This window comes from Eimeria acervulina, genomic scaffold, assembly GCF_000499425.1.
Source record: "Eimeria acervulina Houghton genomic scaffold, Eah_scaff92, whole genome shotgun sequence".
In the NCBI taxonomy this organism is placed as follows: domain Eukaryota; phylum Apicomplexa; class Conoidasida; order Eucoccidiorida; family Eimeriidae; genus Eimeria; species Eimeria acervulina.
Window position 1 is genome coordinate 16,603 of NW_013547077.1, and position 17,382 is coordinate 33,984.

At 54.3% G+C, this 17,382-nt stretch overlaps 3 protein-coding genes across 3 annotated transcripts; 2 read left to right on the forward strand and 1 right to left on the reverse strand.

Moving 5' to 3' along the window:
- Positions 1 to 3,513: 3,513 nt before the first annotated feature.
- Positions 3,514 to 8,263, forward strand: EAH_00015290 (N-acetylglucosaminyl transferase component domain containing protein, putative; the record flags this gene model as incomplete). The annotated part of the gene is made up of 2 exons (XM_013391177.1): positions 3,514 to 6,647; positions 7,537 to 8,263. The coding sequence occupies 2 exons, from the start codon at positions 3,514 to 3,516 to the stop codon at positions 8,261 to 8,263; spliced, it is 3,861 nt and encodes a 1,286-aa protein (XP_013246631.1).
- A 1,530-nt stretch (positions 8,264 to 9,793) lies between these two features.
- Positions 9,794 to 10,992, reverse strand: EAH_00015300 (hypothetical protein, conserved; the record flags this gene model as incomplete). Its single annotated transcript, XM_013391178.1, has 2 exons — positions 9,794 to 9,907; positions 10,045 to 10,992. The coding sequence occupies 2 exons, from the start codon at positions 10,990 to 10,992 to the stop codon at positions 9,794 to 9,796; spliced, it is 1,062 nt and encodes a 353-aa protein (XP_013246632.1).
- A 1,434-nt stretch (positions 10,993 to 12,426) lies between these two features.
- On the forward strand, positions 12,427 to 16,271 carry EAH_00015310 (hypothetical protein, conserved; the record flags this gene model as incomplete). Its single annotated transcript, XM_013391179.1, has 7 exons — positions 12,427 to 12,804; positions 13,402 to 13,558; positions 13,983 to 14,095; positions 14,334 to 14,473; positions 14,842 to 15,387; positions 15,625 to 15,763; positions 15,903 to 16,271. 7 exons carry the CDS (start codon positions 12,427 to 12,429, stop codon positions 16,269 to 16,271), a joined length of 1,842 nt encoding a protein of 613 aa, XP_013246633.1.
- Positions 16,272 to 17,382: the final 1,111 nt, after the last annotated feature.

The following is a 17,382-nucleotide window of genomic DNA, read 5'->3' on the forward strand; positions in this document are numbered from 1 at the left end:
ATCAGCATCTGCTGGTTAGCTCGCACCAAATCCTTATCGGTATCCGATCCAAAGGAAAATGTCTTCACAGCAAGACAGTACATGAAGGATGCCTCCTCCCTTACCGATCGTCCAGCTGTCACGTCGCGCCGCGATGCTGGGGCAGTGGACAAGTTCCTTGTTTCTAAACCCTAAAACACTATACCCGAAGAGCTATACGTGCTTTTGGGAACTTTATTCTTAGAAGGGGAGGAAAGAGAATGGCCATTTTATCTCCGTAAGGCACCATCTTTCCGGACCAAACCAGAAGAATGGAAACCTTCCGATATGCAATGAGATGTAGGTTTATTCGCGAGCCGGCAAGGAACGAGCCATAGGAGAAATGAGAAGACAACAACGGAAGCCATCGACAGAGAGCTAAATCAAGAAGTATCACTATTTGGTGAACACATGTCCAACCGCAGACCCAAAACTGCTACATAAGCATTTACTACAGAACAGATTCCAAGAGAGAGGGAATAGGCAAAAAGTCGTGGGGCGGACCGCGAACTCTGGTAACCTTACCGAGGTGGCGAAACAAGCACAAAACAGAGAGAAAACGCCCCTTCCATCGCGGTGGCTAAGAGAAGAAAAGCAGACTTGGAAATGAAGCAAATAGAGACACCATCGATACCGGAACTGCAGTTGCCAGCCCCACTCAGACAAATACTCGCAGGTGAAACTAACAACAGCAGGAGAATTCGGCACTCAGAAAGCCAGGGAGACGTAGCGAGCCGTTCATCAGCTTTTTTTTGTACTAAATAATGTTACACTATTGGATATTGCAGACGCAGGAAAAGACCGAAGCAACTGGAGAAGCAAGACTCCGAGCCGCACGTCGATGGGGCCAAACCCTTAGGGGCCAACCAAGCGAACAGTCAATCGCCTTGGCGCCCACTCAACGTGCGGCCCAATGAAGCCGAAAGAAATGACAACCGCACCAGCAGATCCGCTCCGAGTTAACGCTGTGCTTGTTTGAGTCGCTTGTCAGGAGTTGCTGGCTCTTCTAGGCACAAGCAGCGAAGCGGATCTGGTGTCTAAAACTGCAGCGGCGAGGCGCATCCTTCCTCTGTATTCATTGGCTCGCCCTCTGCGTGTACGCTTCGCAGATGATTGACAGGACACTATAATCGGCAGAAGCATTGGCATGAAATGCTAGACCAGTTCAGAGATAGGTCAATGCAGGGCTTCGATGTTACACGTTTTCACCACATTATCCTAGGCATGCCAGTGAAGGGTGAGCATGCTACTTCCAGGAGACAATATTCAGGTCTACTTGCAATGCTGCCGTTAGGCAACGTCTGCCGTTCAGTTCTCCTTAAGACCCTGCTTCCATTCCTCCTAGACGTACCAACGGCATGTTCATCGTCTGCGCTAAACGGAATAGCAGCAGGGTCCCAAGGAGAAATGAGCGACAGATGCCCACAAGCGGCAGCAGCAACCATGGCAACAGCATCAATGGCAGCAGCAAACATCGTCAGTGCCAGCAGCAGCAACGGTAGCGGCAGCCAAAATACTGTCTGATTCAGCCGCTGCCGGCTTTGTTGCAAGTAGCGTTTTCCTCAGAAGGTGGAAAGAGTAGTATATTACACCGATCAATGGATACTGGGAACAATATGGGCCTAAAGACCTGGTCAAGTCAGGCTGGTGAACAACTTTCGCACAGCAGCGCATTCGGGCAGCAAGGCGTTCATAGACGCGCTGTTAGTGAGTGGAACCATTTTTATGATTGAGCAGCTTGGCGTCGTTTTATCCTTGTGGCAAAGATGAAGGCAACACCAAACCTGCTGTTCGCTGTTCCGGCGGGAGAGGAAGTGCTAAGCGAACCTCAGGTCTCATGTAAAGGGAGATCAGAAACGTGCTGAAGGTCTTCCTTTACAGTATCATCAAGGGCTCCTTCGCCTACGCTGAACACGCGAGCAGGGAAACAGTCCAAACAATCCAGGCAAAGGACATCTCCTACGCGGTCAAGAGAGAAGGCCACACTCTGTATGGTTCTTGTGGCTAAATAAAGTCCCCTGAAGAAAAGAAGGGGAAAAGGCGAAGAAATTCAGAGAGGTCACACAAGAATCGCAGCAGGTAGAAACCCCTCTGGAAGCGCGGTCCCGCGGAGATCAAAGAAGACTACCTGTCATGCATAAGTCTTTCTCTAATGGTTGGGCAGAACAATTAGAGGCCTAGTACTACAATGTTGAGTGGTAACTTGAGAGCAAGGCCCTCCTTCTTGGGCTGGAAAGCGCATTCCTTGTCCTCCGTGGAACCCAAAAACGAGACAAACCAGCGAGAGAAAATGAATGTGAACGTAACAATATTCATCCATAGGTAGAACCCCCGTCTCAACTTCTCCAGAGAACGTCTGAAGAAAAGGCAAAACCTTAAAGTCATTAGAAGGAACCCCTTGAAGATTTGCTAGACCGGATGAAGGATGACCGACACGCACTTAGTATACCTCCGGGGGCTCGCGGCAGACACTGGCGAGCTTCCCCCTTCCTTGAAAAGGTGACGTTGTTCCAAACAGCAAAGGCTGGTTGGCTTTGCAAGCAAGTGAAGGCGCCTTGCAGCGCTAGCTGCAGCGTGGTGAGCTGTGACTCATGTAAGGCAACTTCCTACCCTAGCCAAATAAATGCCCCTGGGCCACTGTGCCAGATAGTCTGGACACTGGAGGGGAGGCCCACTGCATTTAAGGAGCTCTTACCTTGAGTATTTTGGCTCCACTGTCGCTCACGACAGTTGTTGTATTGGGACTCTCGTTATCCTCTCTGCATTATCCCCAAGCCTTATTGCAACAACTCCCATGACTCTACACTTGGTGACTGGGAGAAGCGCTCAGACACTTCTAGGAAAACTCCTCCAAAGCATTTTTGAACCCTTTGCTACTACTGCCACTGTCATGAAGATCGTCGGCAGAAAGGGGAGTCTCATTACGGTACCGACGGGTTGGTGGAGGAGCTATAGGCAAGTACGTGAGTAAATTTGAGGTGTACATTTGAACTACCCAGAAAAATAATTTTAAAAATAAATGAGTTTACAAGGATCTCCTACTACGTCTTCGTGCAGATAATAAGGCAGCTACAGACACCCTGCAGGGCCTCAAGACAGGGGCCCCCCGTCATCCACTTTGCCACAGGGTACGTTCCTGCTGCTTCTGCGGCTGTTGCGGTTTCTACAGTTGCTGCCGCTGTTTCTTTTAACGCCGCTGCGAAGATATTTGAATCCATGTATTCTATTGTAGAGGCAGTTGTGTTTGTTGGGGGCCTAGGTAGCAGTATTTTTTATATGGTGTATGTACAGTTGCGATCTACGGCCGCCGCCGCTGCCGCCACAGTAGTGTGGCCCCCCTTGCTGCTTATAATATAAATGCGTTAGTACTTTCTGTAATGTATTAGGATCAACCCTGTGACGTCTCGAAATGAACGTCTTGTCTTCCGTTTCTCTCCCCCTACCACCTGAGTGACCCCAGCAGGCAACAGCAGCAGCAGCAGTAGTTCGCCCGCCATGCACCCCACAGTCTGCGCTGCAGCTGCAACGGGGGATTATCCAGCTGCGTTGCGGGACCCACTGCGCCCCACGGGAGCCTGCGGAGCCACCTTGGTGCCTCCTCTCGCAGCGCTAGGTGCTGGCGGCGGGCCGCCTGCTGCGAGCTTGCCTGCTGTCTGCTCTCCTTTGTTTCGGCTCTTCTGTCCCCTGACACTCCTTGAGGCAGACAGGGGATGGCTTGTGGGGTGGGGGCTGCCGGATGGAACAGCCGTTGCCTGCAGCCTCCTCCCGCCGCTGCCTCCGAACCTCGTCGCTCTCTTCCTGCAGCAGCTCAATGAAAGGCTCCTCAAGTCATCAGCCCCACATAAACCCGAACAAGGCACATGCAGCAGCAGCAACAACAACAGCAGCAGCAGCTGCGGCGACAGCAGCAGCAGCAGCAGTAGTAGCCGCAGCAGGAGCAGCAGCACAGGAAAGGAAGGAGATGAAGGCGACATTGTCTTTGACTACCACGTGCTGCCGCGGCCAGTGGAGCTCATCGGTTGGTGGCGGGGACGCGACTTGAAGGCCACTTGCCCCTTTCCACAAGACGAGGTGCTTTTATTGATGCAGCAGCTGGGGCAGCAGCAGCAGCGACAGCAGCAGCAACAGCAAGAAGAGTGGGACAGATCTGGGTTTGAGGCATTTCATATAGCCATTTGGCTGGATCTCTGGTTAGAAGGGGCCTCAGGCCTTCCAGTGCCTTTGAGTGTCGTCTCTCACGCAGCAGCAGGAGCCAATGCAGCTGCTCCTGCTGCAGCAGCAGCTGCTGCTGGAGGCACGCATATAGTGCGGAGCTCGGGAGCAGACACAGCAGCAGGGGAAGGCCCCCCCGTACCATCAACAACCCCACAACAACCACTACCTGCTGCTTCTCGCTGTGTGGTGTTCTTGTATAAGCTGCCTTCTTGGGTCAGCACCAGCACCCTTGCTGCTGCTCCTCACGATGCAGCACAGGCTTCTGCTGCTGCCGCTTTCGTTCAGAGGCCAACAGCAGCGCGGCGTCTGCTGCAGCAAGTGGCTCGGGGCATCGGCGCAGGTGGCCAGCAGCAGCAGGAGAAGCAGCAACACCAGTTGCAGCTGCAGCAGCGGGCAGACGAGAGCGAGCAGTTGTGCGGTTTCGAGGCCTATCTGGCGCTCCTCAACGTCTCTGCTGCTGTATACAGCAGCATTCAGCAGCAGCTTCGTTGCTGGAGGCTGCTGCAGTTGCGTCAGCACACTGAAAAAGCAGCAGGAGGAGGAGCAACTGCAGGTTCGGCAGCAGCGACGCCAGCAACGCCAGCGGCTGGAGGCGCTGGGACCTCTCAGTGCAGCGCTGCGTCGCAGCAGGAGCAGCAGGAAGAGGGAGAGGAGGATTTATCTGAGTCTGTTCCTCGCGCTTGTTTTTCTGGGTGTCTCTCTGCATTACGTTGGTTGTTTTGCTTTCTATTGCTGTCGTTGGCGCAGTGTGTTGGCGTACTGTGTCGGGGTGTATGTACACTGCGGCTGTGGAGGCCCCTCGCTGCGCCTGGCAGCAACCTGTGGCTTTCTGCCTCACTGCAGCAAATTGTTATGAGGTTTAGGATATGCGGGTCGTGGCCGGGGGCGCTGCGTCGCAAGCGGCGGTTTGCTGCTGCACTGGAAGACTGCAGCCTTAGGGAGCAGCAGCAGCAGCAGCAGCAGGCGGCTGCAGCAGCAGCAGCAGGTAAGCTGCAGCTGGGCGACACGTGCGTGCCTGCCCTTGTGTCTCCTCATCCTCGGCTTCCCCGGCGGTCCTTGACGGGTGGTTTGTCTGTCTCCGCGTTGTGCCTATACACCGGAATTGCTGCTGTAGTGATAGACGTGCTGCTGGGTCTCTTCCTTCCGCAGCTGCTCGCTGTCCTCATTTATAGGGGCATTCCTGCTGATGCGTGCTCACCGGAGTATCTCTCACGCCTCAAGAACCCGCCTTCAGAGCCAACAGCTTTGCCGCCCCTTTGGCCTGTCTCTCTCAGCGAAGCAGCTGCTGCACAGCTGTATCCATTCCCTACCGAGCAGCAGGAGCAGCAGCAGCAGCAGCAACTGGAGCAGCAGCAGCTGGAGGCTGTCCAGGAGGCAGAACGAAGCGGCACGGAAACCGAGCAGCAGCGTCTCTTGCTGCTGCAAGAGCTGGGGCAGCCGCAGCAGCAACAGAAGGAAGAAGATCTCTCTGGGGTGGAGGTAGCAGGAAGAAGCCGCAAGGCCCAGAACGGTTCGAGAGAGCTGAGCTGCTCCGCTGCAGCAGACACCCCGTCAGGGGCATGCCCAGCTTCAGGAGGAGGAGCAGCAGGAGGAGGAGCAGCAGGAGAAGCAAGAGCTGTTGCTGCAGTGTCTCGTTCTGCTCCTCCTGCATGGCGGGAGCTGATGGCGGAGCCCACATCAACTTTGCTGCTGCGGCTGTTCAGCGGGTGTTACTGCTTTTTGCATGTAGATTTACTTACAGCGCATGTGCAGTGGCTTATGGACTTCCCCGCAGGCCTCAAGCTGAACGCCAACTTAACTTGGGTATTGGGCTCTGTTGTCTTGACGGCCTCTCATTTATGGAATGACCTCACGGCGTACATACACTCCGCTGTGGTGACTGCGGAGCAGCGCAAACAAGGTTTGCTGCTGCAGCTCCAGCAGCTGCAGCAGCAGCTGCACCAGCAGCAGCCGCACCACCACCACAGCCAACACAAACCACCGGGCCTCTTACACTCTCTGAACCAGATAGGTGCAGCGGTCTCGCATATTCTGCGGTCATTGCTCTGGCAGCAAGAGAGCGAGCATCCGGCAGCTCCCACCAACCCGAACACACTTGCTGCTTCCCAGCCACCCCTCCTTGCCCCCAACAGCAACAGCAACAGCAGCAGCAGCGGCAGTAGCGGCAGCAGGGGTTTGTGGGGCGCGTTTGTAAGGATATGGAGCGCGTGCCACTTGTGGCTGAAGACAGGGCTGGGCTCACTGCTTATGACGTTCCGGTTGGGGTGGCTGGGGCTTTCTGCGTCTCTGTTTGCTGCTGCATCTGCGGACTTGTTGATGGTGGGGACACTGCATATCTTCTACGTCTACCTGGTCTGCGCTAGGTTGCTGCACGTCAACCTAAAGAGTCTCCATTCGCTCTTCCTTCTCTTCAGGTAAATGCCTGTCTCCCTTGCTTCCACCCCTCCCCCAACTGTCTGTCTCCTTTTAACTCCTTGGAAGCCAGCTGCCTCGACAGCTGACGCGAACAGCAGGCCTTGTAGTTGAGGCCTTATAACGAAGGCCTTCTCTTCAGTTCTCACGAGGCCCAGAGGGGGCCCCAGCGCAGCCCCTGCAGTTGCTGCGTTGGTGGCTTTAAGGGGGTACTTCCCTTACTAGGACGCAGAGATTAGTACAGCAGCAGCATTTAAGGGAAGCATCGCTGATAGCAAATATTGTTACTTGAGAGACAGCCAAGGCCCTTTGTGGAGGGCAGCGAGCCCCAAGGAGCAGCGCTGGCTGGCCACTAAAAAGACCACTGGTCGCGCTGGTGTCTCCGTGTCTTTATTGGCTTGTGGGGTGTCTCCGTGTCTTTGTTTGTTTGTGGGGTGTCTTCGTTTGTTTGATGTGGAGTGTATGCCTTGGGGTGTCTGGGGAAGCAGAACAACTAGGAGCTGATCGTGGCTCGTCTCGCTTGGGGAGATGTCTTGTTGTTTGTTTACGGCGTGTGGGCTCTGTTTATTTTATTTATTGTTGTGCTGGCGGGATATCCCCTTGTCTTTGTTTGGTTGTGTTTGGCCTGTCTCAGCATCTTTGCTTGTTTGGTCTCTATTTGTTGGCTTGCTTATTTGTTTGTTTGCCTATGTGTTTGGTTAACTGCTTATTTGATTCCTCTACTTGCTGGTTCAATGTGTCCGCTTGTTTGTTTTTTTGTTCTGTTCGTTTGTTCTCTTTATTTATTTATTCAGTCAGCTTATTTGTTTTGTTTTTTAGTTTAATATATTTGTTTATATTTACGTATTTATTTGTTCATTTCTCTATTTGTTTGTTTGGTTCTGCATGCAGGGGACAGAAGTGGAATGTGCTGCGCCGGCGTGTGGACTCAGCGGACTTGCAGATGGACCAGCTGCTGATTGGGTGTATATTGTTTACAATTACAGTTTGTCTCTTCCCCACAACTTTGGTGTTTTATATTTCTTATCTCCTTCTCTGGCTCCTTGTCTTCGGGTCGCATGCGCTGCTCCGGCTCGCTGTCTGTCTCTTCCTTGCCTATCCCACGTGTCTCCTCGCCTTCAGGGCGGCGGCCCCACACCTCCTCCCCGCCGGTGTCTCCTTCGAGCCTCTCACGGCCCTCAACAAACAAAGCAGCAGCAGCAGCAACAACAATAGCAGCAGCAGCAGGTGGAATAGTAGCAACAACAGCAGCAATTGGAACAGCTGCAGCAGCAATAATGCTCGTTGCAAACTGCTCCACTCAGACAAACTAGACACATGCCCACAGACACCAACCGATGCCCCTGCTACTGCGTCTCCAGGGACCGATCCTGCTGCTGCTTCTGCTGCTGCTGCAGCTGCTGCTGCAGTCTCCACACCTCGCAGCAGCGACAATATATATTTTATGCTGAGGGCTCACCCCATTTCTTACGGAGACATCATTTGGCCACCGGTCTTCGCGGCGGCCCGCAACACACTTACGTCTCTTCACCCTTCTTCCTTAGTCCCTAAAATACTGCAGGGGGACATCATCAGGCTCTCGAGCCACAACTCAGCCTGGCCTTTAGCTGACGGCTGAAGTGTACGAACACCTGGGGTGTCCAGACAGCTGAGGTGTACAGACAGCTGAGGCTACAGAGCCATCTTTGATAAGGGTAGGCAAGGCCACGAGGAAGATATATGGGGGGGCCTACAAAGGGATTTTGTGCGTTCCCGGCTTTCTTGCTCTGCTGGGATGCCGCTGTCTGTCTCCTTTTTTCGTCTCCTCTGGTGTCTCTGCTCCCCCTTTTACACTCTCAAGTGTATTGTGTCTTTGTCTTTTACGGTCTGTCTTGGCTAGCAGCTCGTTACTGCTGCTGTTACTTCTGAGGGAACCTCGGGGCCTTTGGAGCCACAGCGACCCGAAGGAGACAGCTTTTTGACTGTGGCTCCAGCCCAGAGACTCTAAACCCTTATTTAACCCTATCTTATCAAGCGTCTCTAAACTGCAGCAAGCGAGCAGTAAGAGGCAGCAGCAAAACCGTCTCCTGCATTCACTAACACTGTCTAAAGCGCAACTTTGTGGCTCCCTGCCGCAGTGCTGCTGCCACTCGTTCTTCTGGGGACAGACACCCCAAAGGGGAGAGTCTGTCTCTCAGGAGACGGCCGCTATTAGCCGGTTTTCAGGGCAATAGTATACGGGGGTCCGGCGTCTTAGGAGACAGCTTGCGAGGAGACAGTCTCTACCCAGCCCCGGTAGAGAGTCCTAGAAAACAATCTCCTATAGAACGGCATTTTGGGGACAGTGAACATCAGCAGACAATCCCTCAGGAAACAGTTCAGTACCTGGGGCACAATGTTTGTATTGTGGCAGCGGAAAGGCTTGCCTAGCGGGGGTTGGTCTGTCAGGCGACTGTACAGATAAGGAGACAGTTAAGCTGGAGACAGCTTATTAGAACGCAATCTCCGGAGGGACAGTCCCTGAGGAGACAGTCTGCGTACAGACGGTGTCGTAGGAGGCACCTTAATATAAGACAATACATTAAGATACAAATTGCCAGTAGGAGGCAGGCTTAGTACGGGACAGTTGGAGGTGGCTTTCTAATGTGCCTTTATATGCATATATATTAATGTACCTTTATGTGCATATATATATATATACGTTACATGTACAATTATCTATTATAAATGTACCTCTATATATGAACCTTCTGAGGAGACAGGGCAGCCTGCAGCCTGCTGGGGAACGGCTCGTTAGGAGACAGTCCACGGAGACACTTCACCAGGAGACTGTCTCCAACTTAAGACGCCCAGCAGCCTAAGGCCGTACCCGATTCGTCTTCTTTGCTGTGGTTCAGCGCGCTTTCCTAGTGTGCCTTATAAATATAGATGTACATTTATACAATATATATACTAAGCGTACCTTACTAAGCGTACTTTCATGCACATAGCTGCACGCATATATTCATTATATATATATATATATATATATATTTACGCATGCACCGACGGGAGTGCTTTTCTATCCACAGCTAAAAACGCATGAGAAGAGACTCGCATGAATTTTGCAGGCAAGTTTAGGTGTCTAGGCAGCGCGAGAGAGGCGTCAGCGCCCTAAAGAATGAAGTAGTCAGAGAGAGGAGACAGGTAAGGGTTTGGGGTTTGGAGTGTCTGCCTCCTCCCCGCAAACGCCAGAGGCATCTGAGGAAGCCCTTAGAACGAAGACAAATGTCTCGCCTGCCAGCTAGCAGCAGAAACAAACCAACAAACAAACAAACAAACAAATTTGTTTACTTGAACAAAATAAAAAACGAGACAGTCTCCGTTATGCTGAGCTGCAACTTAACGGCCTTAGCCCCGTCGCCGCGGCCCCACACGAACTCGCGGGTCTTCGGGCTCTGTTTCTGCTGCTGCTGTTGCTGCTGCTTGTGCAGAAGATGCAGGAGCAGCAGGACCCGTAATAGCAGCATCTGGGGAGGGTGTCCCTGCAGCAGCAGCAGCAGCACGTCTCAGCTGCTGCAGCATGAGCTGGCAGGCCCGTTGCATGCCTGCAGCACTCATTGCTTCGTCAGAAACATCTGCTAAAGAATAATATCTCCACGATCCAAATGATGGAGGCCGCACAACATCTGCGGCGTCTGTACACCGCGTGCTGTCAGTAGCCTCACTGCAAGCCCCAGGGGACTCCCCTCGAGCTGCAGCGGGTCGCTCCAGCAGCACCACTCGCTGCTCCTCCGCCCCACGCCCACGTGGTGCTGCAGCAGCGTCAGACGCCCCTGCTGCTACTTCTGCTGTTGCTGATGCTGCCTGTGTTTCTGCTGCTGCTGCTGAAGTTTGGCTCGCTGGGTGTGGACTGTCAACGGTCGGAGTTGTCGGGCTGCTGCTGCTGCTAGCAACGGTAGATGCTTCTGCTCCTCTTGCTGTACCAGTTTCTACTGAACCTGCAGCCAAATCTGCAGAGGCAGCAGCAGCTGCTGCAGGGGTCTGTCTTGTAGGGGTCTGCCTTGTAGGGGTCTGCCTTGTAGCAGGTGGCTGCTGCTCCTCAGCAGGCGGAACAGCAACAGCTCTCATGTGCTGGTGCTCCGTGTCTCCACTGTCAGCAGCACCACCTGCAGCAGCAGCAGCAGCAGGTGGATCCCTTGGTATTCTGAGCGCAGCAAACGTCTGCAGCAACCGCTGCTCCAGCTGTGCATCCCCGGATGCAAAGACAGGCAAAGACTGACAAGGCTCATCTGCTGCAGCAGTGGCTGGTGCTGCTAACGTCCCAGGGAGGTTGGCGTTGCGGTGTACAGACAGGGGCGGGTCGCCCCCAGGTGCTGCTGCTGCCATTGCAGCACGGTGCCCATAAGCCTCTAGCCTCAAGATCTCAAGTAGCTGCTGTTCCCGGAGTTGCCGTTGATGCTGAGGCTGCTGTTGCTGTTGCTGCTGCTGCTGATGCTGATGCAAGGGTTGGTGCTGTTGCTGTTGTTGCTGATGCACGACCGTTGTTGTTGTTGCTGCTGCTGCTACGCCCCTTCCCGTCGCTGCTGCTGCTCTATGGCTAAGGCCTTCGAATTGCTGCTGTTAGGGGAGGAGGATGCAACGGCCCATCGAGAGGTACCCTGAAGAGTGCAGAAGATGAGGCTGTTGTTTATGCTGCTGCTGCTGCTGCTGCTGCTGTTGTAGGGGGCTTGCAGCAGCAGCGCACGCAGACAGTACAGACCGCACAATAAAAGGCCTCTTCTGTTTGTATAGAAAAAACAGAAATTCCTGCTGCTAAGTTTGTCGTCGTAGCAGCAGAGAAAGCAAGAAGCGGTAGTTAGAGTAACTGGAGACAGAGGGCCCTGCCGCCTTGGGCCCGAGGCAGCAGCAGCAGCAGCAGCAGCAACAGCAGCTGTTGCTGCTGCCTGTGCTGCTGCTGCTACGACTGCTCTAAATTGAGTTTGTTGCAGAACCTGCGAGGAGTATTGCGTAAAGAGGCCTCATTGATTATTAATTGCAACTTCTGCCTCTTTGAGTTGAGGCGCCCTTAAACAACTCCCCAGCTGCGGCTTGCAGCAGTAGCAGCAGCAACAGCAGCAGCAGCAGCAGAAGCATCGACGTCTCGAGGCTGTTGCTCTCTATCATTTCTTCTGTCTTTCGCAGGGCTTCTGGGTCTCATTCCCCTGTCTAGGGCACACAGGTTGCAAGCGCTGCTGCTGCCACCGCTGCTGCGCTGCTGCTGCAGTTCCTGCTGCACTCCTCTAGTGTGCGCGGCGGGCTTCGTCGCTTACAGCACCAGCAGTAACAACAGCAGCAATAGCAGGAGAAACAACAGCAATATCAACCGCAGCAACAGCAGCAGCAGCAGCAGCAAAACCGGTGTGTGCGCTTTGAGTCGCTCGAGGGCTTGCAACGCCTGCGGCCCGGCTGTGGTGCCAGCGGAGTCTCCCCCGCTGCTGCTGGTGTTGTTGTTGTCGTTGCTGCTGCTGCTGTGGCTACTGCTGTTCGTTGGCCAAGGCAGCAGCTGCTTGTAGGAAGGAAGAGGCAGCAGCAGGAGGACCCGCTTTGCTGCTGCTTCTGCAGCTTTTGCTTCTCTTCCCTCCTCGTTCGTCTTTGATCCCAGCACCGGCGCTTCCCGTTCCTTGGGGAGCTGCTGCTGCTGCTGCTGCTGCTACTGCTGCTGCTGGGTTGTGCGCAGAGCTTCTGTAGTTCCTGGTGTATATGTTGCTTGTTCGTCTCGTTAGCACTGGGATTTGTCTCGTTAGCACTGGGAGAGGCTGAAGCGTCTCGGGTGTCTCCACGATGTGGAGTGTCTCTTCGCGGCGCGCCTCTCTAGCGCTAATGCGGGTGCAGGGTTCGGGATCGTCTTCAGATATGTGGGGCCCCTGCGTGTTGCCTGAGGGCGCAGCCATTGTGCAGCGGTGGTCCCGCGGGGGAACGGCTGCTGCTGCTGCTGCTGCAGCAGCAGCAGCAACGGGAACAGCTGCAGCAGGAAGCACGGGGTCGCCTCCAGGGTCTCCTAGTGGGACTGGAGACGCCTCTGGAGGCGGGAACGCTGGGGATCGACGGTCCCCAAGGAGACAACCCACTGCTGCCTTCCGGGCCTTCCCTGCTGTTAAGAAGTTCAGTAGGGTGGCCTGCCTTGCACTGCCTGAGGAAGCAGCAAATGCTGCAAGCAGGGTAAAGCCCTATAAAGCCCTGAAGAGACACAGAAGAGACACCGAGACTGAGACGGAGAGCGAGAGCGAGAGCGAAAAAGAGAGAGCGAGAGAGGGAGACAGATAGATAGAGAGACGGGCAGAGCCAGGGACAGAGAGAGAGAGACTGCTCGGTGATAGAACAGGAAAAGAGACAGACATAGAGACGCTAAGAAGGAGACTGCCAGAGAGATAGGTGTAACAATTGAGACACAGACGGAGATGGATGCAGGGGCAGAGGAGGACACAGACAGTTAAGGGGGCAGAAAGGGAGACGGGAACGGAGACAGAATATCTTCTACTCGGAAGCAGAGACAGAGACAGAGACAGAGACAAGGCCACCAAATATACCACATAGCGATGAGCCTCAGGGACAAATGGAGACGCGGAAAGCCTTAGCTTCGTGGACAATAGCAGCAAATGCAGCTACCGAACCGCTACAGTAGTCTCCTTCAAGGCTGTAGGGCTACAGTGCCTCTGGTTTATGTTTAAGGGTTTGTTTGCCTGTGGAAGCTGCTTGCATGCGGGCTGTGTTGATTGTTGTTGCGTGTGCAGTTTGCTGTTTGGGGTGTATGTACAGCTGGGGTACGCGCGGCTGCAGCTGCTGCTGGGTTATGTGGTGCCGGAGATACTGGATGAGGAAGCTTTCATTGAAGAGACAGGCGACAGAGTTCACGAGACAGCGGAGACAGCAGAGGAGCCTCAACCCGCATTGCATGTCCCTTATCGCCCGTACAGTGCGTACCTCCTCCTTTTCCCTCCAGACAAACCACGAAAAAGGAGACACTTAGCGATGCAGCTGCGTTGGAGACGCATGCATGCATGCATACATGCACATCTTCAGGCTGTCGCTAGACCCAGACTTAACCGTCTTCTCTCTCTAGTTCATAACTATATACTTTTATATCTGCATGGAGTTATTTGCATAGGCATGCCAGTACGTATGCTTGTGTAGACTCAACTATATATATATGTATATGTGTATATATATAGACTTGTATTTGGGTATATGCATAGACTCCATATTGAATGATCCCTGCGTAGATGCAGGGAGAGGAGCTGCTTGCTTCGGATACGTATGCATGCGCCTGTCTCCTCATGTGAATGCATGCATGCGCCTGCCTTCTCCTGCTGCCATTGCTGCTGCTACTTCTGCTGCAGTTGTGGTGAACCTCAACGGCCGAGACATATACCGCAGCGCAGTGCTGCACTGCGACTCGACCAGGCCCAGTGACTGTCTCCAAGGAGTTTGGAATGAAAGGATTGAGATCCAGGTAGGCCCTTTAGCTGCTGCTATTGCTACTGCTGTTGCTGCTGCTGCTGCTTTTCTTGCTGCTGCTGCGTTGAGCGCTGCTGTTTTTGCTTATTTCCCTGTTGCAGCCTTGCCAGCTGCTGCTGCCGACGGTCTTGCTGCTGCTGCTGCTGCCGTTTGTTTACGTTTCGTTCTCTGCGAAACACTTCGGTGACCTTGCTGCTGCTGCTGCTGCTGCTGCTGCTGATTGGGTGCTGCAGCTACACCAGCCGTACAGCGTGCTGCGGCTAGCGCTGTATGATAGAGACACCTCAACCTCCGCTGTTGGTGGAGACGAATTGCTGGGGGCTGCGGACTTTCATCTTCATCTTTTGCTGCCGCAGCGCATATACGACATTACGTGAGTGCCATACGGCTTTTTTTTTCCTTTTGGTCTCCCATTTGTCTTGCTGCCTCCTCTTTTCTGTCTCCTCCTCCTTCATTCTCCCCCGAACTCCTGCTGCACCCTACCCCTTCGTCCAGGCCATCTAAGCTATCTCCTTTTTGTCTCCATGTGGCTACTGCGTCTTTCCAGTGCACCTTTGTCTCCTTTTACCCCTCATTTACTTCCCGTCTATCGGCTCTTGTTTCCTTTGAGATTGTCTCTTCGGGCCCCCTATGTGTTTTTCTGTATCCCTCTAGTCTCGCCTTGCCGTGTCTTGTGGGGTCTTGTAACCTAAGTAGCTTCAGGTTGCTGCTCTTCCTGCTGCTGCTGCTGCTGCTTCTCAGAACTGTGTTCGCGCCCTTCGCTGTACTCGATGATGGGGTCTTGTCTGGAAAGGAAGAGGCATTTGCGGTGCTGCAAGGCAGTCGTTATTTGCACCGCTCGCAAGACACTCGGGCCCTCATCAAGGAGTCTCCTTGCAGCGTTTGCGGCGAGCACAGCGGCAGCTGCAAGCACAGCAGCAGCAGCCGCCGTAACAGCAACAGCAGCAGCAGCAGCAACAGCAGCGCCATGGAAGCAGAGGCCTCGTCGTTGTATACAGTCGAGCTTGACGAAGAGGCGATTGCGAAGGACCTGCAGCACCAGCTGCAGTTGCAGCTGCAGCAGCAACAGGGAGAGGGGGAGGGAGACTTTGCTGGCTGTCGGTTGCGGCTGATGCTGCAGCTGCTGCCGCACAAGGATTCAAAGTGCAGCACCATTCCCTTACTTGATGAGGTCTCCGCGTTGTTACTGCCGACCCCACAGGAGACACAAGAGGCAGCGCTGCCGCCGCTTAACTTCCCTGCAGTTTGGAGTGACATCCAGGATGCCCAGAGGAAGCTCACTGAAGGGTACTGTGCTGCTGGTGCTGCGGCTGATGCTGCTGCTGCAGAGGCGTGGGGTTGTTGCTGCAGTGGAGTTGGGGCTGCAGCAGCCGACAGCCTCTCGCTCTGTATGCTGGGCGTCTCCTCTTTCTAGGCTCTCCTTGCGGTCGCGGCAAAGAAACCTTTGTATTATTTGCCTTACGGTGAAGCACGAACTGAACTGCTGCTCCTGGTGCTACTGCTGCTGCTGCTTCTGCGCCTCAGGCCTCTGCGGGTGCTTGCTGCAGGGGTATACGACGCGGTGTATTGGGAGCGGCCAGTGCTGAGTATTGCGTGTCTCTTAGCGTTTGTCTTTCTATGGAAGCATCCGTGTTTCTTGCCTGCTGCTCTGTTGTTTCTCTCAGTAAGGCCTATACCCTATACCCCGGAGCCCCGCTGCACGCATAAAGCGTATAAAGAGGTGCCTGTACATGCCCCTCTCCGCTTCCGTCCCCGCTTATGAGGGACAGGCTCTGCGTTGTGTGTTTGCTGTTTGCATGCAGGGCCTGCTGCTGCTGATTGTCTCCTTCATACAGCTGCCGCTTCCTCCCGAGGAGGCTTATTCAGCTGGCAGGGGGGACAGCGCCGCAGCAGCAGCAGCGGCAGCAGTAGCAGCAGCCTCCGTAGCAGAAGCAGGACGCGAAGGAGACAGGGGAATATCTGCTGAGGGGCCCCGCCAAAGGGGCCGCCCAGGGTCTCTTAAGGCCTTTGAAGTCAGCGAATCAGAGAACTGCGCGGAGACATCTTTGCTGCGGTCGCTGCTATCTGCTGCAGTGCCGCCTCCGCTGCAGCTGCGCGTGCGCCAAGGCCACGTAAGATATGCAGCAGCACCATCACCACAGCAGCAGCACAGCAGCACAGCAGCACAGTAGCAACACGGTAGCAGCTGCGGCAGTTGCTGCGGCAACTTGCGGAGCAGGAGGTGCCCTATAAACAACGACGAGACAGAGTGCGAGGGGGGAGGGGGGGGAGACTGCAGGAGCTGTAGCTGCGGCAAGGGGAGACAGAGAGACAAGTGTATCTGTGGGGCTTTTTGCATGCAGCATGCGCTTCGACAGGCTGTCTCCGCCTGTGTGTACTACCACTCCAGGCTATGCGAGCGGCGTGAGGTGGTGAGTGTCTGTTTGCTTGCTGCTTTGTGCCCAAGCCGTACCCTAAACCCTAAACCCTCGTAAACCTTAATACACCCTAGTTGCCTCTGGGTTTCGTATGGCATCCTCAACAGCTAAATAGCCGCAAGTATAGCTGGGGGCTTCGGTAAGGGCCAAGGGGAGTAAAAAAAGCATGGCGGAGCTGCCTTTTTTTTGCGTGGGTTTGTCTCTGTTGGTGAATATGTTTCGTTATCTTGCTTGTGTGTCTGTCTCGGGGCCTTCAGATTGTGGGCGCGCTGTGGGTGATGGGGGCGTGGGCTGCGGCTGAGCCTGCAAGTGCATGCAGCATAGCGAGTTACCTTGTCTTAGGTTTAGGTGGGGACTTCTCTCAGCCACACATATACACCCAGTGTGCTGCTGCGTCCCGCAGCTCCCTGACGCTTCCCCTGTGGACTCGGGCCGGCGCTGCTGTTGCTGCTTCTGCTGCTATGTTATGTCTGCTGTTGCTGCTGCTGTTTTCTCTGCCGTTGCTGCTGCTATCTCTACCGCTGCTGCTGCTATCTCTACCGCTGCTGCTGCTTGGAGTTACTGTTATGAGTTGTTGTTGGGTTGCATTACTCAGGATTGGCCCTGCTGACGAGCCGACTGGTGATTGTGGGGGGAGCAGTGCGGCTGCTGCTGGCATGCTATCGGGAGTTGCGGCTGTGCAGACAGCGCAAAGGGAGACAGCATTTAATTGCTGTTCCAATGGGATGAAGGAGACAGCTACACAGTGAACTCCATACAAAGATATAACGGGAGATATATAAAGCATACAGCTCAAAAGAAAGACAGCTTCAGGGACGAAGAACTGGCGAGAGACAGCCAGTTCAACCTCCGCAGTCCCTTGGCC